General features: G+C 38.7%; 1 protein-coding gene across 1 annotated transcript in view; it reads left to right on the top strand.

Annotated features, from left to right (window-relative positions):
* Positions 1 to 26,084, top strand: part of MET (MET proto-oncogene, receptor tyrosine kinase) — a 65,948-nt gene that overhangs the window by 18,005 nt on the left and 21,859 nt on the right. The window contains exons 3-9 of the mRNA XM_062491077.1: positions 7,545 to 7,679; positions 9,048 to 9,221; positions 14,654 to 14,814; positions 15,976 to 16,078; positions 16,288 to 16,424; positions 18,302 to 18,466; positions 19,357 to 19,456. Of these exons, the coding sequence (XP_062347061.1) occupies positions 7,545 to 7,679; positions 9,048 to 9,221; positions 14,654 to 14,814; positions 15,976 to 16,078; positions 16,288 to 16,424; positions 18,302 to 18,466; positions 19,357 to 19,456 (975 nt within the window). The remainder of the gene's footprint in view (positions 1 to 7,544; positions 7,680 to 9,047; positions 9,222 to 14,653; positions 14,815 to 15,975; positions 16,079 to 16,287; positions 16,425 to 18,301; positions 18,467 to 19,356; positions 19,457 to 26,084) is intronic.

The following is a 26,084-nucleotide window of genomic DNA, read 5'->3' as shown; positions in this document are numbered from 1 at the left end:
ACTCTTATACTCAACTCAAAAAGACACTTATATTACCAGCCAGTATTTTGGAAAATTATAGTTTATTTAAAAAAAAAAAACACTAACAAAAACACTCCATGATATATTGAGATAACATATCTTTTTTTTTTTTTTTTGCTTGGTTTCAAGGCATTTTGGGGTTTTTTTTCTGCCTGCAGTTGGCATTTTTTCAGAGAATGTTTTTACAGTGATGATGAAATGAGTTCTTCAGGAAGGGGAAATCTTTGTGGTAGCTCTGGGAAGTGTGGGATATGGGAACGTCTAACAAGATTTATTCTTAAAAGCTCACATTTGGTCTGGCCATAACAATGAACAAGTGATCAATGCCCTTGACATAGCAGAGGCTGGATTTCAGCCTAAGATTATGTTTGGAAGCAGAATAGTGTATTAGTGTAGTGCCCCCTACACTTGAAGCTGGCCTCAAAGACTTAGCAAGCCAGCAAAAGCACTACAACTGCTTGTTGGTGACCTTCTTGAGGAAGAGAGAGAAAAGTTTTCACTGCATGCTTTACAGTCACAACAGGCACCCACTCTCTGTAGATGCAATTTTGGCAGCAGGGCCACCTCATCCTTCTGGCTATGCCAGTGCAACTCAGTGCCCAGCAGGGCAGCAGTAGTGCAGAATGAGGGACCCCACCACAGCCCTCTCATCTTCATGGCTCAGTGAGACATCCATCCAGTTGCTTCTGGAGCTGAGGAAAGGCTCTTCCCATGGGCATACATAGATTCTGAGGTGCCATCAGCCACATTCTGGCTGCAGTCCTGTCCCATCTGGCTGAACATGAGCCAGCATTAGCAAAACATGGCAATGCACTGTCATGTCTGAAGAGATTCTGGACAGAAAAAGGCTTTGGGCACAATAACCAAGGTACGATGGTAAGATATGTCTTGCTAGAGTACTGCACATCAGGCAACAGACCACTCATCCTCCCAGGGGCTCTCTGCACTTGTTAGACATGCAACAGTACAGATTAAAATGTAAGCCTGATTCTAGAGAATCCCAGTATTTTTAACCTGACTTTTTGCTAAGAAAGGTTATATGGGGTTATAATAAAGGTTTAAGGAGCAGAGTTCTGGCAGGGGCTAAGATGGATAAGGTAGAGGTATGAGGCAAGTAAAAGCACAGTCATACCTTTCTCAGTACCCTCCAGCTTCTGGCACTCAGAGATACTCTGAGCTGGAAATTGCACCCATATTTGGCACTTAATAGTCGTTTATGGACTCCTTTCTCCTCAGTTTTGCTTACTGTTTCTTAAATTTATTTTTGTTTTCCCCTCCGTGGTATGCTCTGACAATGACTTTCATAATTTCATTCTGCTTTGAATGATAAAGAACTTTTTTGGGTTTCCTTAAACCTGCTGCCTTATCATTTCCTTTGTTGCCTTTGATTCTGTCTGATGAGGAATAGGAGTGGGGCACTCACAAATCAATGGTTTGGGAAATTCTCACACACCGAGCACAAATCTGTTGTCTTTCACATCCAAGTAGACAGAGCACTTGATAATCACACTCATTTCCCAGGAATACTTATGATTAAAAACAAACACCACAACCAAACTTTAACACACATCTCATTTCCCCAAGAAGAGAGAATTTAGCATGTGTTGTAGCTGCTTTCATAGACTACATGCCAGGGAACATAATGCATGCTACAGAAAGCAGTGAAAAAACCATCACATCTGCTTTATATTTGTGACTGCATTCAAGGATTGGGAAAATTTGTCCCAGAATTCAGCAAGAGAGCCAAGTCTTCAACATTGCTCTTCTGTTGCAAACAGCAAAGCAGCAAGACCTCACCACTCCAGGAATCAAGAGTCAGAGCCTGTCAGCAAAATGAGTTGACAGAGAGCAAAGAAATACAGAGCTCTGCATCTTTCACTGTGCTCAATCAAATTCAGTTTATACTGTAGTGTACTGGAAGCCATATGCATCTTTGAATTTATCAAACTCCTCTCGATCCAGTCCCTGGCCCTCTAGACAAATGTAGTTGTGATAAAACCCACACGTGCAAGTGGCAAGCCATATCTGAAGCAAGTGCAAGAAGGTCAAGAAATATATGAGCACGGACTTCAAACCCTACAGAGCCTGGAAGAGGAAAGAGTGATGGGATGCCCATGGAGTCATTGCGAAGGTTGTCCTCAGTGCCCACTGCTGTCCTGGTCTCAGTGGCCCAGCAATTCATCTGGCTTTTCAGTACTGGCAGTCTGACCTATTTAAGGCTAAACGCAAACTTTGCACACAAGCATTTGTAGGAATGTGAATAGCTACAATCCTTCCATCTTTCATTTTTAAGTAAATAGAAAACTGGCAAACTCTTGTTAAGTAGCATTTTCATATCTATAGCTCAACTTTTAACATTTATGATAGCAGTTCTTTCTAGGGTAAAGAATGTATCTTGATTCTCAAGAGAAAAAAAGGCATCAAACACTGCATAGTGCAAAATCCATACAGCCAAATTAAAATTAACACCTGGTGCTGAATAACTGGTTTGAGAGAGCATATGTTTTAATACTCAGTTTGAGTAGAAAAGCTTACACCCTTCAGAAGAGATCCATTATATTCTTCATGGATTAGAATGATATACAGCATTTGGAGAGCCACACATGTGCCCTTTGCAAGGCTATGCTGCATATCCCAGGGCATTTGAGGCATTGCACAATAAAGTTAACCCTGAGCCTATCTCTGCTGGATAATGGCATACACCTGTCAGACATCTAGGGAAAAAAATAACAATATGATACTTAGATTGGATTCCTTTTAGAAGGCCTCTCATTTTTGCAAAAGATATTTCAACATGTAGACAGTAACATTTGTAATTCAATCCTGCTGACTAGCAGAACTGAGCATCAGAATGATTTTTAAAATAAGCTGTTGCATGCTGGTTTTCAGGTCAACTTATTACAGTCTTAATTTGCCATATTACACACAGACAAGCCTGGACTCAAGTCTTCATGTTCAACATTAATGCTATCTGATGTCAATGAAATAATATTTAAATTAATAATTTTAGTGTTTATGGACCTAAGTGATTGCTGACTTCCAATTCAAAGAATACATTAATATATTCATCATTAATTAACTGTTGGTTGTTATCTTCATGGAAGCACCTCATGGAAGTAGCATGAACTATGCTGAAGAAAATTTTTTCTCTAAATAGAGAGACATAAATATTGTAGTTACTTATATTGAACGTGATTCTCAAAAGACATCAGAAGAGCCACACAGATTTAAATGAAGGGTCCATCTAGTTCAGTGCTCTGTCTCCAGTGGTATTGACAAGTGGATGCCTAGTGACCCAGACACACATAGCTACTACCTTCTGCATCAAGTCTCCAACTATTTTTTCTGGGAATTTCCTGAGTGATTCATTTTTATCTCTTGAGCTCTATCCATGTACCTGTGGAGTTTCCCTTTGAATGTGCATTTCTCTTGCCTTTGCATCCTTTAGCATGGAGTACTATAGGTCATCACATATTGCCAGGATGCCATGTTCTTTTGTTTGCCGTGAACCCAAGTCTTGTTTTTGTCTTTTGGTGGTGTATAGAATTTTTATTAGAATTAAATCATTGAATAATAGAATCATTTAGGACTGAAAACACCTCGAGTATCATTGAGTCCAACCATTAACCTAACACTGCCAAGTCCAGGACTAAAAAATGTCCTTAAGTGCCACTTCTAAATGTCTTTCAGATACCACCAGGGATGGTGACTCAACCACTTCCCTGGGCAGCCTGTTCTACTGCTTGACAGCCCTTTTGGTGAAGAAATGTTACCTAAAATATAATCTAAATCTCCCCTGGTGCAACTGGAGGCCATTTCTCCTTTTCCTATCGCTTGTTACTTGGAGAAGAGACCAAGCCCGAGCTAGCTACAACCCCATTTTGGGTAGTTGTAGAAGAGAGTATATGGTTGATCTCTACCCACTCATGATTCTCTATTCCTTTTTCATAGATATTCCACGTGTACCATACTCCATCATTGTTCATTACAGCCTTTTGATCATCTTTGTTACCCTTCTCTGAGCTTTTCCCCTTTTTAACATGCTCTTTTTGCCAGGAGGCAAGTAGAAATGCCCAGAGATTTTAAGTTTCAGGCAATTTATGTAGTATCAGGGTGTTTGTCTGGTTTGTTCTCTAATCCTTTTCTAATAATTTCTGAGTTTTTATTAGGTTGATTTTGGCTGATGCTAAGCAGTTAGATAACTATCTATCATAGATATCACTGCTTTAAATTAATTTCCTTTGTTGTAGTTCACTTGCCATTTTATTGCCTTGACATGCTGTCTTGTAAAGTCCTTCTGCCATCCTTCATAGTCTGTCCTCATCCTAGCCACCGTGAATACCTTCTGATCATCACAAAACTTTTTTAATGGACTGCTCAACCACTTTTCTAACTCATTTATGGATGTATTGAACAGCATGGACCCCAGCACAGACATCTTGTAGAACACCTCTGGTGACTTCTGACTATTGCAGTCACTGACCATTTACTTCTAATGTCCGTTTGTTCTCCTTTGGTTAATTATCTGTGCTAGACCTTCCCTCACTCCTAATTGGTTGAGTGGAGGCATGGAAATAAGCTTTCCTTTCTCTTATGCTCCAGAAAAATGCATGATTAATAAATTAATTACTAAAATGTAAATAAAACAGAAAGAAATCCAACACTCACTCTCACCCTCCCAAAAAAAAAAAAAAAAGATACCCCCAAAAGCCCCAGGATTTTATAGTTTTTGCAGAGGGAAATCCTCCTGTAATATTAAATCATTTTCATGGTAGTGGTCCCTGTATGTTGGTGTGTCCATGGCAGATGAAATTTATGCTGCACACATACCAGCTCAGTCCCAAGCCATAAAAATCAGAGCTGTATGAGAATGACACTGGAGTCCTAAGTAGCCTCTTCCTACTGCTGTGGAAGCTGTCTTCAAATTGTTCTCTTTTTTTCCCCAGGATTGTGTTGGATAGAATAGGTAAAATAGAATTTCAAGGACTGAACTGATGTGTACAAAAATCACACAGTTGTATAGAGCAAAAAGAACATTTTTGCATCTAGTATCTGTTATAGCAGCACTGTAGGCTGGTAGATTAGTTCTAAGCAAAATCCAAATTTTTATTCCATGAGCTAGGAAGTGTAATCCGAGCTCCCTGTATGTCATGAGGTCAAAGTCTAGTCACTTGGGCTTTGAGCAGGTGATCTGACTATCAACCTCAGTAAAATAAAGGTCAGTCAGTGTTTATAGTAGCAAGTAATTTTTCCAAGATTGTAGAGATGGAATTCAAATTTTCATGTATTGCTCTGAGGTTGGAATGCAGATATGTTTAAAGAGTTAACACTGTGGCTCAATCAGAAAGAATGCTTGGCAATAAGAGGAGGCCTGGATTCATGATGGAAAAGAATTCTTAGCATTTTATAGCAGTGGGTATTCGAGATGAGACACGGCTAATGATCAACTAAAAAGGTATTTGCAGCTGTGGTGCTACCTCTCCCCATAATGCCAACATTAATCAAGCTTTTTCATGCAGCTTTCCAGTCCATTCTATTTTTCCTTGTCCTGAATAGAAAAACAGATCTCATGCCCCATTACACTGAGTCAGAGACCATACTTCTGTGTCACCAAGAACGATCATACCTTATTGATTTCTAAAATTTGTACTTTCTGTTCTGTGAAATAAATCCATAGCAAAGTCTGTAACAAAGCCAGTATCATTTTTAAAGTAAAAAAAGCCTCTTGCAACCTCAAACTATAAATACCTCTGGGATGTGAAGCAGTTATCGGCATGAATTAACTCTCATATATTTTATTTAAGTCTTGAATTACACCAAAACATCAGCTATAATTACAGCATCTCTAAGCCTAGTTTTGGAGTTGGCCATCTTGTTGAAAGACCTTGGCAGTGTGAAAAGCCAGTGAAATCATGTAAGTCAATGTCCTGGCTCTTCTGATTCTGCCTTCGGAGTCAGAAGAAAAGCTTCATTATAGTAAAAATGAAACGTTTGTCATACAAGTTATTTCCAGAATGGTTTCAATCTTTTTAAATAATGAACCCCATTGAATCCTAACTTCTCAGCAAATGTTGGTTATCTAAATTCCTAAAGTAAAGTACACGTGATGCAGCTTTTGAAACATGAACATGATCTTCCCTCATGTAAACAATCCTCTGCCTTTGTTGCCTGATGCTATCACATTTGGGCACACATCCTTCTGGATTGCAGGCCCAAGCCTATAAAATCTTGCTATCAAATATCCACCCCGATCTGCAGATGCTTTATGCCTCTGCTTAACAGCCATGACTCATCCCGTTAAAGTCAACAAAGTTACAGTAGTAAAGTTAGGCGTGTGTTTGCAGGAATGGGCCCGGATTCTCAGAAGAATTTAGGTAACTCAAGATGCAGAGAGATGAGTAGTGGGGGAATTTCATACTGGCGTGACTAATCTCCCCCTAAGATCTCCTAAAGTCGAGAGAGAGAGGGAGAAAGGGAAGGTTTTTGCAAAGGGGCTTCAGGATGACTAAATTAGGCTCCTGTTTTGGAGCATGTCCTAAAGGAGCCTCCACTGTTCCCTGTAATTTAAGAAGTGCTTTGAATGCTCAGTCCTGGACACCCAGCTCACACAGAAATCAACAGGAGCCGGAGCTCAGGGTGCCCAGCCAAACGTCGCAAAGAGCTTGTCAGAGCAGCAGCCATCTCGGCAGCTCTGGGTGTTGAGCTCTGTGTACCTGTGCATCTGAGCTCTGGGTACCTGTGCCTCTGAGCTCTGGGTACCTGTGCCTCTGAGCTCTGTGTACCTGTGCCTCTGAGCTCTGTGTACCTGTGCCTCTGAGCTCTGGGTACCTGTGCATCTGAGCTCTGGGTACCTGTGCCTCTGAGCTCTGGGTACCTGTGCATCTGAGCTCTGTGTACCTGTGCCTCTGAGCTCTGGGTACCTGTGCCTCTGAGCTCTGGGTACCTGTGCCTCTGAGCTCTGGGTACCTGTGCCTCTGAGGGGTGCCCACAGCAGCCACCCGGTGCCTGACATAGCTTTGCAACCTAATTGCACCACGTGGAGCAAGACCAGAGACTGTTGACACTGCCTAAAGTTTACTTTTCAAACTGAAGGACCAAAGTGAAAATAAAAGGAAATGTTTTTGACTTCTGAAGTCCTGGAGTTTTAAGATTCTTTTAAATAGATATTGTAAATAAAATTATTCACTCTTTAAAGTATAGGACTGACCAAATGACCTATCTTCATTTTTTATGGTGGTTTATAAATACCTGAAATTGAAGGACTAGGAAACATGCAGTGACTTCTGCTTATTTCAATAACTAAGGTGTATTTTGAGGATCCTCCAACAGCCATGATTTTGCTGTATTAAATAAAAGTAGATTTTATAGCACTTCAATCAGATTATGATGGAACATTATGCAAAATATTATGCAATGTAATGCAAAGTAATTAATGCAAGCACAGAACATGAGACAGCTGAGCAGCATGCATTTGTGTTACATACTGCCTGGTGATTTTCAAAATTTCTTTCTTTCTTTCTTAGATAGTGGTTTCCCGTTCAGAACCCACAGCTCCACATGTCAGCTTTCAGCTAGACTCCCACCCCATCTCTCCCCAGGTTGTTGTCAAGAATTCATTAGCTGATGATGGCTATACCCTGGTAGTGACTGGGAAAAAGGTGAGTGGTTCATAATCTAATCCTCCTGTGTACTGTGTAAACCTGCCTTCAGAACAGCAGCTATCGGTGAGAGCAGCTGTTCACATTACTGCTTTATGCTCTGCATCCTCATAGCCCTGCCATTCCCTTGGAACACCGCTGGTGCAAGTTACCTCCAAGATACAGTTTCTCCCCTATTAAACAAACTGGCAGCCTAATACTGAGAAATGTTTAAATAATGTAAGAGCTGGTGATATAAACCAACAAAAGCCAGGAAATGCAAATTTTAAGGCTGAAACCATGTCCCTAATTCAAGTGCTTGCAAAGACAAAACACACAATGGCTTAAGAAAAGAATGGTGCTCAGTTTCCTGGCTTTTGTATGTTTGTGTCATAACATTGTAACTTTTTAAGGAGGGTTGTGTGTGCAAGAGTTACATAGGTGTCTATACTACTTTAAGTCAGTAAGGCTTGAAAATTACTTTAGCATGTAGTCTACAAAGAGTTAATAAAACATGAAGAGCTATCATAAATATGCTATTGTCATAAGTAGATATGCATTGAAGAATAGGTTTAAAACATCAGCAGATAATATTACAGATAATCCTAAACCATGATTGTAAGCAATAATTTGACCCCTTGAGTTCTATAAGGACTTACAGAAATACATCAGCCATAAAGCTTGTTATTAATCATTTACTAGAAACGTATGAGATATTTATAAGAGTGGTCTTAAGAAAATGTACAAAATAAATTTAAGGAAGGTCCTGAAGTATAAAAAATATTAAACACCTATATAGTAATGTAATTATATATTGATTTTAATATTTTGACCAAAATTAATCCTTGCATGTTTGGAGTGACTATTTCATAACTATTCTGATATTTGAAGTACTATAAATTTTAACTTGTTTTTTAAGTAAAGTATTGGTTTTTTGATGATAGGTGTTAAAAAACGAGTACATGTGTAGTCACATGCTGTAAGTGTGCCACAGATATTAATACAGCCTCACCAAAGTTGGAATAGCCATCATGCTTATTTTTACAAATGTATAAACTAAGGCACACTGAGATACAGAACTGGGAGGAGCATGCTGCTGTTTTCTTTCTCCAGCAGCAAAAAAAATGCTATCTTGCTGTAAACACCAGATGCTGGTAGTAACTGTATATAACATTAAGATGCCTTTAGGGTTTCTCCCAAGCGAATTTAAAATCATGTCAGTTAAATTACTTATAAGATCGTATAATTACTGAGCTAAAGAGAAGTCGAACTGTGGCTTGCACATCTGAAATCTGAGTAACACCAGCACGCTATGCATAAATAGAGATTCTCCTTGCCATTTAGTGCATGTATTAAAAGGATGTGTGCATCATGTCTCTCCATCGACAGATAACAAAGATCCCTCTGAAGGGGCCAGGCTGCCATCACTTCAGGTCCTGCAGCCAGTGCCTGCTGGCACCAGCCTTCATGCAGTGTGGCTGGTGCAGCCAGCAGTGCCTCAGGTCTTCTGAGTGCCCCAGCAACACCTGGACCCAAGACACCTGCTTGCCTAGGGTTTATGAGGTAAAGTGGTGGATTTCTCAAATTTATCTCTTGAGGGAAGAAGAGTCGGCACTCTGTAGATATTTTCTATTAATGTAATCATGATAAATTGTCAGTTTTCCTTAACTTCCCCTCAGCCTTGATGTCCATAAATCCTCTGATTTGATGCACATGGTCTCCCTGAGTACTGTGGGCTGAGATGCTCATGGATGGACAGGTTTGTCTGATCATCCTTATCAGCCTTGGGAGATCCGTGGCCCTACGAAGCACTTCTGATGGGGAAACAAGATGGGTCTGAGCCAGCATAGCAGGGGTCTGACAGGAAACCAGTCACAGAAAGGAGCATCCCTTCTCTTAGACTTCTCTCAGAGAAAAAACTGGAGGAAAGCACTTCCCGCCCAGAGACACCAGAGCCTGACCCAGCAGAGGTCTCTAGCTCCCACTCCTCATTCATCCTTGTGCTGGCTCCAGTGCTGGAGGAAAGTCTGGTGGTCTTTCTCACAAGCTCTTTGTGAGAAAAATCCCCTCTTTACCCTACCCAAGCTCCTGGGGTAATGGTTTTCCATAATGTCCCTCCCTGACTCCTCGTTCCCATGAGTCCACTTGGCACCGATGAGGAACAACCCTGTAGCTGCACCCCCGGGACAGGAGCAGCCAGAGGCTGCTGCCAGCCAGCCAAAGCTCATCCAGGGCTTGCGAGAACAAAAAGGCACAGATGAGCAGAGGGCTGCACTGGCACAGTCCAGTTTTAATTTAGCTATGGTTAATGCAGGATTTGTACTGTACGTGGGACCAAATCTGCCCCTGTGAAGTGTGACATAACTGTGAAGGCAGAAGTTTGTAGGATAGTTGATGGACTAGAAATCTAAGGGAAGGACAAGCATAAAACTTTCTGATAGCTTTTATACCCATTCACTAGTGTTAGTGCATTTAAACTACATCATGTAGTTAAAAATACATTTTCCTTTATTAGAATACAACTTGTATACAGAGGTGACAGTTTGATATGCTAAACTCTTAGAGAAATAGGGAGGAAAAAAAGTGGGTTTTTAAATAAATACTGTAGTTCTTTTATCCAGGCATACGATTTCATGTACAATGATATTTTTAAGTTCTAATGCACAACTGCTACTAATCTAGGAAGAAGTACAGAAATGCATGTTTACAGGATTGGTTTTTTCCATGTTCGCCTTTCAGACACAAAATTTAGGATTAACACAGGCAAAATTCAGTGAAAAAACAATGAAGAGTTATAGGAATCAAACCCAAAATGGGTGGAAAATGGAAGGGGGAGGGGTGGTTTCCCTCACCTTCTATGGCCATTTACTTAGGACAAAGCAGATGCACAAAAAATTGCTACTGCAGAATTTTCCTTTTCCTTTATATAAAACCACATTTATTTCAAAAAGGTTATATCAGATAGTGAGAGGCTTTCCAGCCTTAGTCTGTATGAGACTGAATAACCAATTCAAAGGCATACAGTGAGAATTAACTGTTACACATTTTTCTCTACCTCTGCAGGCCCAAGGTACTCACCTATCCTGCTCAGTTTGTTTCATCTTTTGTAGAGCTCATGCACCCTTCATGTTTTTTAATTCACAAACTTTCCAGCAGTGGCTGTATATAGCTTATTCTCAGGTTCTGAACTGCTCAGTTTCTGATTTTCAGAGGGGCTGAACCATGTAACCCTTGTTAGTTCCAATTTTAAATGTGTTCACTCAGCAGTTTTAAGAACCAAGAGCCTTGAGCCCATGCACAGGCACTTAGACCAAGAGGTGTATCCCCCCCAGCCACCTCTGCGGACCCTGTGAAGTTGCTGGGAGGGGAGCACACCTTGGAAGTGGGGCAGTGGGAGTAGGGGTGAGGCTAGCTAGGTGCTCCCCTTCCCCATGTGGCTCAGCCCAGCCTGCTCAGCACAAACCCAGTCTACTCCTGTAATGAATATGGATCTGTGACACTGATGGATCTTAAAGTGAATCTCAAATTACTGCATGCCGGTGTTGGTAGAAGTTGCTTCCAGAAGGTTTGTCAGGAAAAAAAAATGCAGCTGGGTACTCAAATCCACTGGATTGCTAGCTGTTAAGACAAATTTCATGCTCTACTGGACCATGACATTTAACATGATTACTGAAAAAAATATAAAACAGAGTATTCATCATCTTCTGATCTGTCTTTAAACTCGCATGCATAAAATGTAAGAAACAAGCTAGTTTTGTTCCTAACAAACGGAGGATGACCTGCTTTTCATAGTATCTGAAATTCAGTCCAAACCTCTCCCTAATATTTTTCAGCTTTCAGAGGGACAGATTGCTTGAGATGTGTCATATGATCGCTTTAACCCAAGGGGAACAGATTGCTCCCTGAGGGTCTGGTCCAGTGGATGTTAGCTAAGTCTTCGATGACGTTTTCCCGAGTTATTACACAAAGTGGTATACAATGGGGATTTTTTTTTCCCCTCTCAGGAGGGATGACAGAGAAGAAACCTAGTGTTTTCCCATGGATTCCTGCAGATCCTTTGATTCTTTTCCCTGCTCTAAGCACTTTCCCTTGGAGCTGTGGATTGGAGAGGAGCTCTCAAGTCTGCCCAGACACAGACAGCATAGCAGGGCAGACACTGAGACACATCCCCTCCACAGCCCAGCTCCCAGCCTGCTCCCACCTGCTCCCAATACTGAGGAGTTTCATCAGCCTGGAGGAGCAGTTCTAGAGAGAAGCCAGAGAGGGAGTCTCCTCGGAGATCACTTGGTGCTGGAACAAATTGCAGGCATCTGCATGTGGCATTCAGGTCACGCTAAAAGGTGAAGGGTCTAAAAGAAGAAATAAATTGGACTCCCCTCTGATTCTTTGTTGTGGTTAAAAATCTGACATGGTTTGTTGTTGTTTTTAAAGTGAGTCATTTTAGCTGGCTTTTGTATCAGACGTATCAAGAACATCAGGCCTTCTGCTGCCTGTTTAGGTTGGAGGCTGGAAGTTTCACATGTGGTTGTGCATGTTTTTTGTCTTCGAATTAAAATGAGTGGGCTGACGAAACTTTAATATATAGGTCTTTTTGTTCCAAAAAATTATTAAGTATATAATAAATATTAATATTAGCTGAATATTAGCTGTTCAACATAAATAAAAGGAAAGCACCATGCTCTAAATTTTTCCAAAAACAAAAAGTTAACTTTCTCCCTTAACCAAAAGTTCAAGGAACAGCAGAATGACAGACCTTGCAGTAGACTTGTTCCATGTTATCAATGGAGATAACATGATATTTTTTTAAATCCTGCGTTTATAACCGGTTTGCATTTTGATTGTTTTCTCTTACTACCAGTGCAATATAAGTACACAGAAGAGGCCTGCACATACCTCAGTTCAAAAACCAGGAGGTTCACTATCCATCCTTGCCAACTCTCCTGAGAAAAAGTCTGGAAAACCACATTTGATTTTCAGATATTTCATCATTCAGAGCAAACGGAACAAAAATAAATCTTGAATAAAAATGAGGGAGTTCTGCAGAACTTGCAAACAAAACTTTAAGATTTTATTTATTTTTTTGCTATCTACTTAGAGGTGTTGCCTTCTAAATTTGTTGACAGAATGTACTAAATACTTGCTATCCTCAATTAAAGCACACAGGGTGCTATCACAAGTTTCTCTTGCCATGTAAGATCACTAAAAACTCGATCAGTACCTTCAGTTTTTATTCTATATGGCTTTGCAAAGCCCTTATTTTGCTGACTTGTGGATTACATTTCAAACTTTTCAAATGCCGCATGTCATATATTGTAAAAACCATCAGGACTTCTGTACCCCCACAGAGCAATTTCAGTTTTTGCTAGGGTTTTGTTATTTCCAAAATAGATAATGTACTGAGATATTGAGTACAGTGGAAAACTAGAATATGAAGTCAAAACTCTGAAGAAAACTCCAAAGAAATAAGGAAAAGTTAAACTTGGGAACAGCACAGATTTCATGGGCACAGTATGTCTCCAAGCTCTTAGCTGCAGTTGTGTGTCAGGGAGCTGTCTGAGTTATCACTCCTTTTTTGTGGATTTGTACAAAAGTGCTGTTCCTGCATAGGTTCCCTCTTTGCTCATTGAGAGCTGTTTCAAAGCTCTTTTAAACAGGAAAGGTTCCTTCTGGCTTCAGTGCATTTTAAAGCAGACTCTTTGTCTGGTTTCTAATGAGGGCAGTAAATTTCCCCATATATAGTATATGGTATAATTCTTTTGAAGTATTCTTCAGCTGCCTTTCTATCTACAATAGTTCATTTTTGAGAGTCTTGAAGTACAGCTACAAGAGAGTTGAAAAGAAATGTGCTGTCTTACTGGATTTCCAGATGAAATAATAGCCAAGTATCACTCACTTTCCTTTCAGCTTGAAAATTAAGCCGGGTTCTTTGAAGGACACAGCTGTATTGCATTTTAGGGGCAAAATTATTATCACTAAAGCATTAAGTTTAAAATACTTAGGCATTATAATCACAAGTATAAATTCAGGCTCTCATTCCTCTCATTCTCTTTTGTTTTTCTAGTGGTACTGGTATGTTTGCAAAATTGTGTAGTATTGTTGAAAGTCCTCATAATTCCTGAACTAATATATTTTCTTTTTGGTTGGCTTTTGGTGGGTTTTGGTTGGTTTGTTGTGTTTTTTGGGTTTTTTTTTTGTTGTTGTTTTTGTTTTGTTTTGTTTTTTGTTTTTTTGTGTGTGTGTTTTTGTTTTTTTTTTTGGGGGGGGGTGTTTTTTGGTTTTTTTTGTTTTTTGGGATTTTTTTACTGACACTACTAAGCAGTACTTTAACATAGTTTTGTAAGACTTCTATAGTGTTCCTACATTTTTCCCACCATTGTTATATTTTACAGGACAATTTACAATACACACACACACATAAAAAAAGTATTTCCTTTGTAGATTGTCTCTGTGTTTCTGAGGGGCAGTTTATTTTTAACTTGGAATTAGAGGCGACCAAATATAAAATGTTTAAGGGAAGAATAGCAGAAGTTGTGTTAACTTTATCACAGTCAACGTGATATTGGATTATGGTGTCTTTGAAGCTACTTCACTCTGAACCCAACTTTCATCAAGCTGACAAAAAACGGTCATTTGGGGGCTCTTTTGTGTTCAGCATTCAGCTTCTAACAAAATAAGTATATTGTATGTTTAACACACCAGAAATAAGATGTGAAAGACGAGAACTGCAGGATTTAAAAGACTATTACAATGCACAGCTTGTTCAGTGCCCCTAAACACTATCTTTCAAAGCTTTCTAGTATAGGTTTTGTTATTTATTGCTACTGTCACAGAAAGCTCATAATGTGACAAATGAAAGGTGAAGAACAATTAAGATTAATGCTAGGACATAGTCTAGTAAAAGAAATGCTTTTCTAAAGTTATTCCTTTGCCCATTCTTCAGCTCCAAGTGAAGTTCAAGAAAACCTGATTCAACTAAAGCAATATTTTTCTAACAGATTCTCCCGAGCAGTGCTCCCATAGAAGGTGGGACAAAACTGACACTGTGTGGATGGGACTTTGGATTCAGCAAAAATAATAGATTTGAATTTAAAAATACAGTCGTCCATATTGGGGGACAAATTTGTCCTCTGGAAGCAAAATCTAGCAACAAAAATAGGTAAGAAACCTAAAATATTAATTTCCATTTATACAGGTGTTCTTTATGTGGTGTGGACTTTTTTTGCAAATACAGTCATTCAGCCTATAATTATCATCTTTGATTCTGAAATTTCAAATTTGAAAAAAATCTCATGGTTTAATAAACTCCCGAAGAAAAACAGTGCTCAAAATGGAGATTAAATAAATCTAGTTTCTGCAAATATCTCTGGCAGTAGTTTTTCTGATTTGTCTGTGAAATGCCGTTCAACATCTGTGGAAGCTGGCAAGAATGAATCTATTCAAAGGTTTGAAAAGGGGGCAGCTCCTTTGGCTGGGATCCCACTGGGCTAAGTTATGTCACCTCTGTCTTCCTGATCTGTAAAGCTGCTAGAGAGAAGTGTGAGCAGATGCAGGTATTTTGTCATCCAGAAGCTTGGGACCCTCAATTGCACCACTCCTCCTCCTCAGAAATAAATAATTGTGACGCTGGGATAATGGCTTACGTTGAAGACGGAGGTTCCTGCGGTTGCTGTCTTTCAGGAATACAATAATACCCTCTCTCTGCCACCAAAGAATGCACAAATCATGGCAGTTTTCCTATTCACATACATAGCAGTGCAGATCCTCCAGCAAGTGCTCCAGAAGTGTTGAGCACTCTCCTAACTGCTCTTCTGAACAGTGTTAATGGAAACAAGATGATTTAAGGAGACTAGATTATATATGAGACTATGTGAATGTAATATAATACATTGACACATGCTGCTGAAGTTCAATTTTTTGGTAATAATTTATTTTTTACAACGAACTTGTGTATATGATTCATTTTTTAATGCTATTTTCTGCCAAAATTTGATACTAAAGGCAAGTTCAAAAACATCCATCAGCCATTGAATAGAAGTATTTGTTTTTTCTATCATGCTTGTTTTTTCTGAAATGTATATTATATACTAAAATTATTTTCTGTGGCCAAGTATAAGGACCACAACATTTATATTTATTATTAAAAAAGAGGGACACAGTTCTTTTAGCTGTTATTTCTGAAATGTCCGTGATTCACAGAGACTTATGATCTGTTTAGTATGGATTCCCCCATTATTATGAGTCTGAAGTGGTTCTATTTTAATAGCAAAAAAAATCAATAAAAAAAATGTAATCCCATTTTTTTCTTTGTTTTCTGAAGGCTGGAATGCACAGTTCCCGCTGCAAAAAGTCCAGGTTTTAATATATCCAGTAGTGTTTCTGTTGGACATGGCAAAACACTCTTCAATACATTTTCATACGTGGTAAGCACTGTGATTAAACTATTATCGTTGAAATTAGCTTCAATATTTACTGATAGGGACTCCTCATGAGTCCAGTCAAGCATGGTAAATTCTGTGTTCATGTTGACTTTATTGTTACTTCATGGAAATGTTAAAATATGTTTTAAGACTTCCGCTTTACATTATAAAAAAATTTATAATCCACTTGTTTTATTTTTACCTCCCCTCAGAATCCTGTAATAACAAGTATATCTCCCACGTATGGCCCCAAATCTGGAGGAACACTGCTGACCGTAGCTGGAAAATACCTAGACAGTGGGAAATCCATGAAGATTTTTGTTGGTGAGCAACCATGCACTTTGAAAAGGTAATGTACTAAAACACAATGCCTTTAATACTGAAATGTCTTGATCAAAAGCCTTAGAGTTAAAAAACTAAACTCAAACATTCGCTTTCCTCTCTTATTGGGGAATTTATACAATAAGCAGTATCTTGCCTGAGCTTAGCATACTTGAAAGATTTCTAGAAGGGACTACAGTTCTCTGGAAGTCTTGTTTGTTCTGTAATGTCTTCATTAACCTTCATTAAAAGGTTGCAGAGAGAAGTGTCAAAACATCTTCTAATGGGCAAGAAACTGCTATTTCCCATCATTTTTGTCACCCTGATTCCCACACACTCAGCCCTCTCTCTTGTATCAGCAAGAGCTGCTGTTCATGCAGTAGCTGCCAGTGAACAGCCAGTGGGCACAAGTTACCTTCTTGGATGGAAACCTAACCAGTGTGACAATGTCTACCCCATGCAGAAGAGCAATATTTCTGCATTGCTATCAGTGAACAGCCTACAAAACAGAGGCAGCATCAGTTTGGGACTTTTCCTGGTATCTAGAAAATTGCTGTGGAGGTTTAAGCCAGAATTTCTTGTGGCTCTGTCCTGGATCTAGTAGGAGCTCAGTCACAAGTCTGACTAAATCAAGAAAAAGGATTTAGATAGTCAAGTCTGATCACTAAAAAGATCTTTGTCACTTCTGTTCCTTAATAGTTAGGGTTGCATTTCTTGGTGTCTTCATATCAACTGTTCTAATGAAGAAATACATAAATGTTTTGGGAATGATTCATTTGAGACATCTGCTATGGAGGTGGGACAGCAGCCAGCTCAGATGCAGATGTTGGTCAGGTGGACCTCTAGGTATTGAACAATAGCTGAGATTTACCCAGTAAGCATCTCCAGCACCCCTCTTTCTCACTAGCCAAGTGCAGGTCTGAACCAATTTCTCAAGGCAGGTGTTCCTCTAGCTAAACAGGCAGCTTTCCCCAGTTCTGAAGGCAGCTTGAGCAAGGTTTATTTTTTTCTTTTAAGAGATGTTAAAAAGCTTCCAGTTACAGATGAATGAATCACTATCCCTTATGGTGAATCACACCTTTCTGGAAATCTTTATAAGTTGTAGCAAATGTCCCTTTTGTCTAATTTGGAAACCATCTCTTATATGGCACATGAATGTGCTTGGGCCCAAATCACTGAAACCAGCCTGGTAGAGTGACATTTGCTTCTCCAGTCAGTTGCCACCCTTGTCTCTGATGTGCCCTGCTCCCTGTGGCCACATTTCATGTGCTTCGAAGTTCAGGATCCTCCTGCTGCCCACTCACTCACTGAGCTCAGTGTAGGAGGAAGAGGACTTCCACGGCCAAGAATAATAGCAAGGAAAAGGTGAATATCCCAGAGACTCTGCTGATGTGCTGAACTCAGCCAGATCTTCTTGAATTTTCTTCTTTCTCCTTGCCCTCTACCTGACCCTCAGCATCTGGTACATCCCACGCAAGCACCTTTACCTGAGGCTTTTAACACAGAGTAAGTCCTGTGGATTTGAAAGAGGCATTATCCTTTGGTTATAACAGATCAAGTCATTCTCCTTAAACCTGGAATGTGCTCTTGTTTTTGAGGCTGGAAGCTGCCTTTGCAGGGCTGGGGGGCTCATGGGGTTGTCACCAGCACCAGAAGGGGCAACACCTTCCATTAGGCAAGGTGCAAGTCATCTTAATTAAGATCAATCTTGACCCTGTGCCATGCTGTTGCAATTTCTACCTCATGTCATGCTTACTTGTTGCAATTTGATTATCCAAGGGGAAAATCAATGACTTTTTTTAGAAACAGATCCTTAGGCAATGTTTGGGCTCAGTAAAGGACAGTGTTTTAAGCCAAGTACATGTTTTATAAGGGTGACAAGCAATCTGTTTGCAGTCCTCCCAGCATATCGGCTAGCACTGTGGAGTGCTACACTCCAGCACAGCAAATTCCCCAGGAATATCATGTGAGAATGGAAATCGATGAAGCTGTTCGAGATGCAAGCAGACACTTCACATACAGAGAAGACCCAGTTGTTTTAAACATTCATCCAGCCAAATCTTTTCTTAGGTGAGTAAAATTTTCTTATAGAAATAAGAAAAGCAACAGATGAACTAAGAACAGCTATGCTGCTCAGCAATCTATCAAAAGAAATTGCATTTTTATCTCTATCTTCCATGCCAATTGTTTCTATTATGGTGCAGTTGCAGAGGGCAAATCATTTCCTTTCAGAGGTGAAGGAGAAGGGGGTAGGGTGTCTCTTTTCTCTTTGTGATTTCACTCCTAGCTGCTGCTGAGCCTACCTGTGATGTCCTGCAGAGATACCCACTGCACAGCTAAGTGTGTCTCCTATACTGTGTCTGGACATTACACTGATTGTTGAGGAAAATCATTTAATGTGACAAGTCAGCAGACTCAGGAGAGCAAATGGATTTTAGAATAGTCTAAATACGGTGCTATATAAATATTATGAATATATATGTATGGTAGTATGTATGTGTTTTCAAGTGACATATTTATGGTCTCAGTAGCTCTAATCCAAGACATCTGCCTTTGCCAAAAAAATATCAGCAGTAAAATAGCACCTTTTTCAGCACCACTGAAAGCAATAGGTAAAATAAGTTAGTTAGCAAATGCTAAATACAAAAAAGCTACCTCTTTTAAAATGTACACGTTTGTTTTTTACCCTGGCTTATCACAGTTTTAAAAATTATTTTTCTTTTCTTTTTTTGATTAGTCGTTATAGTAAGTGTAAAATCTGTTTCATAGAAAAATGATCTCACTGCTTAAAGTTGTGTATTTGCATTTACCCAGTATATCTCTAATTCTGGTTTTATGTTATCATTTACTCTAAAATATAATTTGTAATTAACATTACATTAGGTAGTGCTTTATCCTACTTATCTTCTCTTTTTCTTTTCCTTCCTTTTTTTTTTTCTTCTTTTGGTAAATTTTCCTAGTGGTGGAAGTACAATCACAGCTCAGGGAATCAACTTGAACTCAGTGTGCTTTCCTCAGATGGTGATTACTGTACCTAAACTAGGAATGAACTTCTCTGTGGTGAGTCAGTCTTAGAGAAGACAATCTGTTATCTTTTCATCCTGGTGTGGTGAATAGTTTTGAATTTTCAGTCAAAATACTTTGACTTGCACCTTGAAACTTTGGGGCTTCCACTGATATTTTGGTGTTTTCTGCAAAGACTGTTTTCACTGTATAGGCAAAATTCAAAACAAATTTGAAATTAAGCTGAGGATAAAACAACTGTTTCCAAGAAACCTTTTCCAAAGAAATAAGGCTAGTACAGTATCTGTTAATAAGATTTTTATATTTCAATTTAACAATACAAATTCAGTGACTAAACACTGAGCAATGCAATACAGATGTCAGATTGCATTACAAGTTCAAGCACTACTGTGATAATGAAGTGGTAAATGTGGATATATATCAAAGGAAGAGGAAGAGTGTATATGCAAAATCAAAAGTAAGTATTTTTAAGAATTTCTGATTGCCAAAATTCCTCTTGTGGAAATTTGTCCTGACTTTGCTAAGTTCAGCAGCTAAGTTTTAAGATGGGTTTGGGCTCTTTCAATTGGGTACTTCTGCTTAAACAGCAGGTCAGTTGGAAATGTAAGTCTCCTGGCTTTTTTGTTCCTGAGTTGAAACTACACAGTGTCCAAATTTAAACACAGATATGACCATGGGATCTGCTTTAATTCTTACAAGGCAATGATGGCATTTGTCACCTAGTTTTACTGAAACTGCCTTCTGTACGCTTTTGTCTACACATTTGTGTTGAACCGCCAACATTTTCTTATCCTGTAAGGTTTGTTTAGTCTAACTGAAGCTAAATTGACCTATACTCTTTATGACATGCTACTTACTGTTCATATAGTCAGCTTATTTCTAATGATCATCATACACTGTTTCCTGAATTGAATTCTAACTATTAGACCTAGGTTTGCTCAATGCATTTTAAATGATATGTCTGCAAATTTGCAGTCTTTTATAGCTTCAAGGTCATCATATTCTTCATGATCCTAATTTGTATAATATTATGAGTGTCAGGACCTGAATTTCTGCAGCATGTAGTCATGGCTTGTAATTTAATGGGTTCTGATTTTAATCTAAAAATCAGTTCCTTTCCAATGAAACATTGTTAAGTGTTATCAAAAAGTCACTTTACCCATCAGTCAGAAAATAAAACCATACAGTGAAATCTACCAAACTCAAAATTTATTAGATTTTGAGTAATGTGCGCATAATTATTTCTAAGCGCAAAGGATTTTGGAGGAAAAGATTATTGCTGAAATCAGGTCTTGAGATTGTGTTTTGTGTAAAGATCATTCGTTTGCTTTTTCTGTTCTCCTATGGGAATATGCAATATTGCTTCTCTTCAGGCTATCATACTGCATACCTTGTCAAATATTTAGGACTTTTTAGAATCTGAACATTTGAAAGATATGTAATTTTAAAGAAAATCCACGGTCCAAAAGTGACTGGCAACTCCAGGCAATAAACACCATAGAATTTACTCTTTTCCCCAAATATAGGGAAGCAGCCTTGCATTTGAACAGTGTTTTGCTTTCATCCTGCCTCTAAGATCCTGTTGAAAAAAGACATGGACTTAGTCAGTCAGAATTATCTCTTTTATTCTTTTTCTTTTCATATGTTGTAGTATGTTTGACATTTGCCAACAAATATATCTCCTGCCACTGCCAATCTCTGAGAAATTGCTTCAGTACACAAATCCCTTCTCCCTGCACAAAAGGTGGAATATAACCTCAAATGGATTATAATCCAGAGTGTTTTGTACTTTGACATTGCCCAAGCAATATATTTTTGCTCTACTAAAATTAAAGGCTTCTGGCACTCAGTCGCCTTCCCTCTTTGGCAGCCACTTGTTCTGCCACTATTCTCTACCTCAAGCCTATTTCTAAAGGAAGAGTATTAATTCTCAGATAGAAAAGGAAGATTTATAAGGGCCAAAATAAGATTGTACTGTGTAACTGAGAAAATTTCTGGTGGAGGATGCCTATGGCTGTAGCCTTACCCATCCTGCACTGGAAGTTCTGGGCTCTCTGCATGAGGGATATACCAAAAAAAGCCAACATTTCATCCAGTCATTACAAAAATAAACAATGAGGAACTGTTTCCAGCAGAGATCCAGACCAACCATCCCATTTATAAAGGAGAAGACAGATTGTTTTCCTGTACATTCCAAAGAATTGCTCGAGAAGTACTATAGCTGAGCATATATGTCTTTTTGCTTCTCTAGTTTGGGAGAGGATAGCTAAATGAGTCATTTTTTTAAATTGTTATTTAAGCTCTTTTTCTTTTCAGTTTTCTCTCAGTAGCCTCCTCCGAGAAGCTGCTTTTGTCAGCATTCAGAAACTCTGGCTCTTGGGAAAACCAAAGCCAGCACTGAAACACATCCCAAAGCATCAAAGGAAAGTACAGCTGGGAGGGACCACAACAGCCTAGCATGGCTCACTTCCCTGTGCCAGGGGCAAATGTACCCAGACCACTGCCTAACAGATACTTGTTTAGGCTGTTATTGAAGCTCCTTGTGAAAGAAATTTCACAATCTTACTTAAACAAGCTTTAGAGAGAGCTGCTCTACCTGCTTACCTAGTGGTTTGGAAAGACTTCTTTCTAATAATTAACCCAAATCCTGTGGCTAATTACCTATCTTCTTGTTTAACCCTCTGTGGATACAAGCAACAGATTATCAGTCTCTCCTGCTAATTTTATATATTTGCACTAAATTGTGATTCAACCTTTCTCTTTTCCAGTTAAAATAACCAAAACGTTCCAAATTCCCCTGATAAATGTTGTTTCCTAGAGCTCATTCTTTTCCCCACCTCCCAGACCCTTTTCCATTTTCCTAAAACTGTTGGTGCACAATTTAATGTAGGTCTCACCTTTTCCTGTCAGCTCTCTGCCCTCAGGTTTATTTGTGGCCTAGAGTCCAGATGGAGTCACAATGTAGGTGGAGGGTCATTTCTGTAAAGAGCAGGAGCTGTTGGAGATGCTCTGCATCCCAAAGTCTCAGGGAGCAGAGCCAGTAGGCACACCCTGGGGCATTTGCTTTTCTGTGCATCTTTCCATCCAGGTGTTAGAGATGAGTGGTACAACTGATACAAAAGCTTTTCTGGAAGAGCTTCCTATAAGAAGTGTAGTTTCACTGAGACTGAAAAGTTTTTGGTGCAATGTGCCTGCCCCCTATAGAAGAAACATTTAAGTTGAGCTTTTCAGCTTAGTTCTTTCAACTTAGTTCTCTGAAAATTTTTCTTCTACAGAGCAAAAAAATGCCTTGTTTCCATTTTACAGTATTCTTTCATATTTATTTAAATTTCCTTAACATTGTTCAGTACTGTGTTCACACTAGTTGTGTTTATATTACATTTTATCTTAGCACTGTCAAAATAATACATTTTGTCTTCTCTGAATTTATTTCAATGAACAAAAAAATGTATTGAACCATATGTTTCAATAATTGCAATGTGTTTCTTTTTAATTTCTGAGTTCTTTTGATCATTTGTTCTGACATGAAAAAAAGTAGAAATTTAGGTAGTGCTGCATAAATTCCCAAGAGCTCTAGAGATTGCATAAAAATACAGAAACTTCACTTCTGTTCACGTGTCCAGTTCCTGTGTGAGGTACACAAGCAGGGAAGCTGCTCATTCCCTCCTTTCATTGTGCCTGTAAAAAAACCCTAGGCACAGTTTGGAATGGTGTTTGATCAGGAACCTATGCTCTAAGTCATGCTAGATGATTCTTCTGCTTCTGAAGCACTTGGGAATAATGTTCTTTTCTTTGAAAGCCTGTAGTTTGTATTGATTCCCCCAAAGTGAACAAGTGGTCATTTGGGGATCCTTTCTTGTAGCATTTTTAATATTCCATCTATTGACTAGTTTGGATACATATTCCCACTGCCTGATCTCTTCCAACAATGAATGTCCCAAGATATGCAAGGCTGCAAAACGAAAGAGAAGCATTTTTTAATACAAGACTTTCAAAACTGACCCTGTAGCTATGCAAGATCTTCTCTTTCCACAGACTTTTAATTATCTCTTTAGTAAGCAGTCTTTTGAATGTTCTTCAGCATTTTGTAATTTCTCCCTGCCAGGTGCCATTTCTTGCTGTTATACAGGAGAATTTTAAAATACTCTAAAGTTTGTTCAATGCTTACAAGTCTGTAAGCAACCCATTCATCAAGATGCCTAGAATTCAGCAGTGAGTGTCTACCTTAGATGTATTCAATAATGATAAAACAAATTCCCTCTACAGTGTGGTTAGTGAGTGTGTGATTATTGAAGATATCCATGATTCCCTACCCAAAGACACCTAGGCTTGGATCCTCTGTCTATCTTGACTCCATGGCACAAAGCTGCCACAGAAGCCCAGTGAAGAGTTCCCCCACAAAGGGGAAAATTCGTCTTTCTTTCTGTGCCAAATCTGTATCTCACACACATCTCCTGCCAAGGAAAGGGTACAGCAGGGATGTCAGGGAAAAGTCACAGGAATCTGTCAGGAATCTGTACTCCCAGTCAGTATTGATCATCTTGTGCAAAGGGCTGGCTGTTAGACCCAAGAGCAAGAGAGGTTTTACTCTATCTTCTGGTCTGATGATCTGATAGACTAAAGTATTATCTCCCATACCTTCATCCAGGAAGAAAACTAAAATAAACAGGCTACAAGTCAATCAGGATCATCCATTGTACCACCTGAAATAGCAGCAAAAGGCAATGAAAAACCCTCAGGAAATGATGTTTGAGTGTCACTGCTGTACACAGAAAAGTCTTCTGAATGGGCTTCTCTTTGTGTTGGACCTGTATTTTCTTCTCTTTCTATTAAGAAATCATCCTTTGGCAAAGACAATTGGAGAGTCTCCAGATCTGTCTTTAACTTCATTCATCTTTCATTCTGCACTGGAACTCCAAAAGTTTACTTTTTATGAAAGAACAAATTGGCCCTTTTCTCCTTTCTGACAGCTACAGATCCTGTACTACACATCCAACTTCCCCCCCCTAATCTGGGTCAGCTGCTGGGAGACCTCTGGAACTCAGAGATCCTCCCTGATACTTTTCCTGTTGTTCTATCAGATGAAAAAAAATTGAATTGAGCACTGAATTTCAGGTTCTGTAGGTCAGGTTTGAATTAATTGCCTCAAGGGTCATATTTTACAAATGGAACAAGAATACATACCTTAAGTGATGAGTCATATGCATTGTGCAATGGATTATTATTCCCTTTTGGGTATAGCATTTACATATGCTTGTGAAATGCTCCATAATTTTTATATTTTTTTCTTCCTCTGTCTTCAGATGTAGATTATAGTCACAAGAAAAATGCAGGCTTAGCTTTTAAAGTGAACGTACTTTAAAGTTTAATTAAATAAAAGTTAAAGATGCTGGGTGATAGGCAGTATCTTAATTGAGAAGGCAACATATTGAATTAGGGGGGTTTTCTTGGAGAACCTCAATCCAATATTTCTTGAAAACTAAACCATCATATTCTTCAATTGCTAAAACCAATTTCAAGGTAAAAATGTCATGTCAAATCATGTACCAATAAGGGCATTGCAAATAAGATTTTTCTTGACCTTACCAATCAGTCACATTGCATCCCCTCCAAAGAGAATTATTAGATTTTTATCATTTTCTGAAAGCTTCTACTTCAGAGCCCAGCCTGATAAAGTAAAGTATCTGATTCTAATAGATAGCCACAAACAAAGTTATGAATACCACTGCTATTCATTTAATGGACATCACTACTCTACAGTAGATAAAGAGTCTAATGAATTTACATTAATCAAATAAATATAATGATTACTTGGGACATATTTGGGTTTATAATTATATATATTTTAGTAATCCTTTTTAAGAATCGACACAATATGATAGATATCTTAAAGAATATTCATATATCATGGAATAGTATGGCTTGAGCATCCATTATACTAATGATGCATCTTATCATTTCCATACTAGTTGAAATTAATTTCTAGATCTATGTGATAGAACAAAGCCTGAGATATGATCAGTGGTGCATAACAAGGTATTCAGATAACTGTCCGATACTGTAAGCAAATGGAGCGAAAATCTGCCTTGTTGTGTATCCCAGAGCTTACCTTGTTGACATGGGGGTTACAAAAATATTTCTGAATTTCTGCTAGGAATATAAATGGGCTGTTAGATACACAGGTGCAAGTCCCATTAGCATCACAGAGAGCTCCACCAAATTATTTAGCTGAGTGCTGAACTCACAGCTCACAGACACATAGGAGCTCTAAAACTGTAATGCTCAGAGTGTTGAAAATATTTCCCTTGGCAGATTCAAGATTTCACAATATTATTCACAGAAACATGAATTGCTATGGTGATAACAGAAAACCCTGATTTGCAGATAGCTAATTTAATCCCACTTTTCAAACTGATGTGGGTATATAGGTGATACAGCCTGAGTGGTTATGTCACTGATTTGAAACAGCAAAATTACATTGCATTAATTTAAACTAATTTCAAAGCTCCTTCAGGCAGCATTTGATAATGAGAACAAATTTATTTTGAAAAACAAAACAGAAAAATATATATTTTGGCCTTCTCTGGATACACAAAGGTATTCAAGAGCATTTTGATCCTTCAAGGAAATCTCTTGTAGAACACATGTAAGATTTATAATAATG

The sequence above is a fragment of the Cinclus cinclus genome, chromosome 4, assembly GCF_963662255.1.
Source record: "Cinclus cinclus chromosome 4, bCinCin1.1, whole genome shotgun sequence".
NCBI classification, from domain to species: domain Eukaryota; kingdom Metazoa; phylum Chordata; class Aves; order Passeriformes; family Cinclidae; genus Cinclus; species Cinclus cinclus.
The sequence above is the reverse complement of the archived record's forward strand: the minus strand, read 5'-3'. Positions and strand labels throughout refer to the sequence as shown.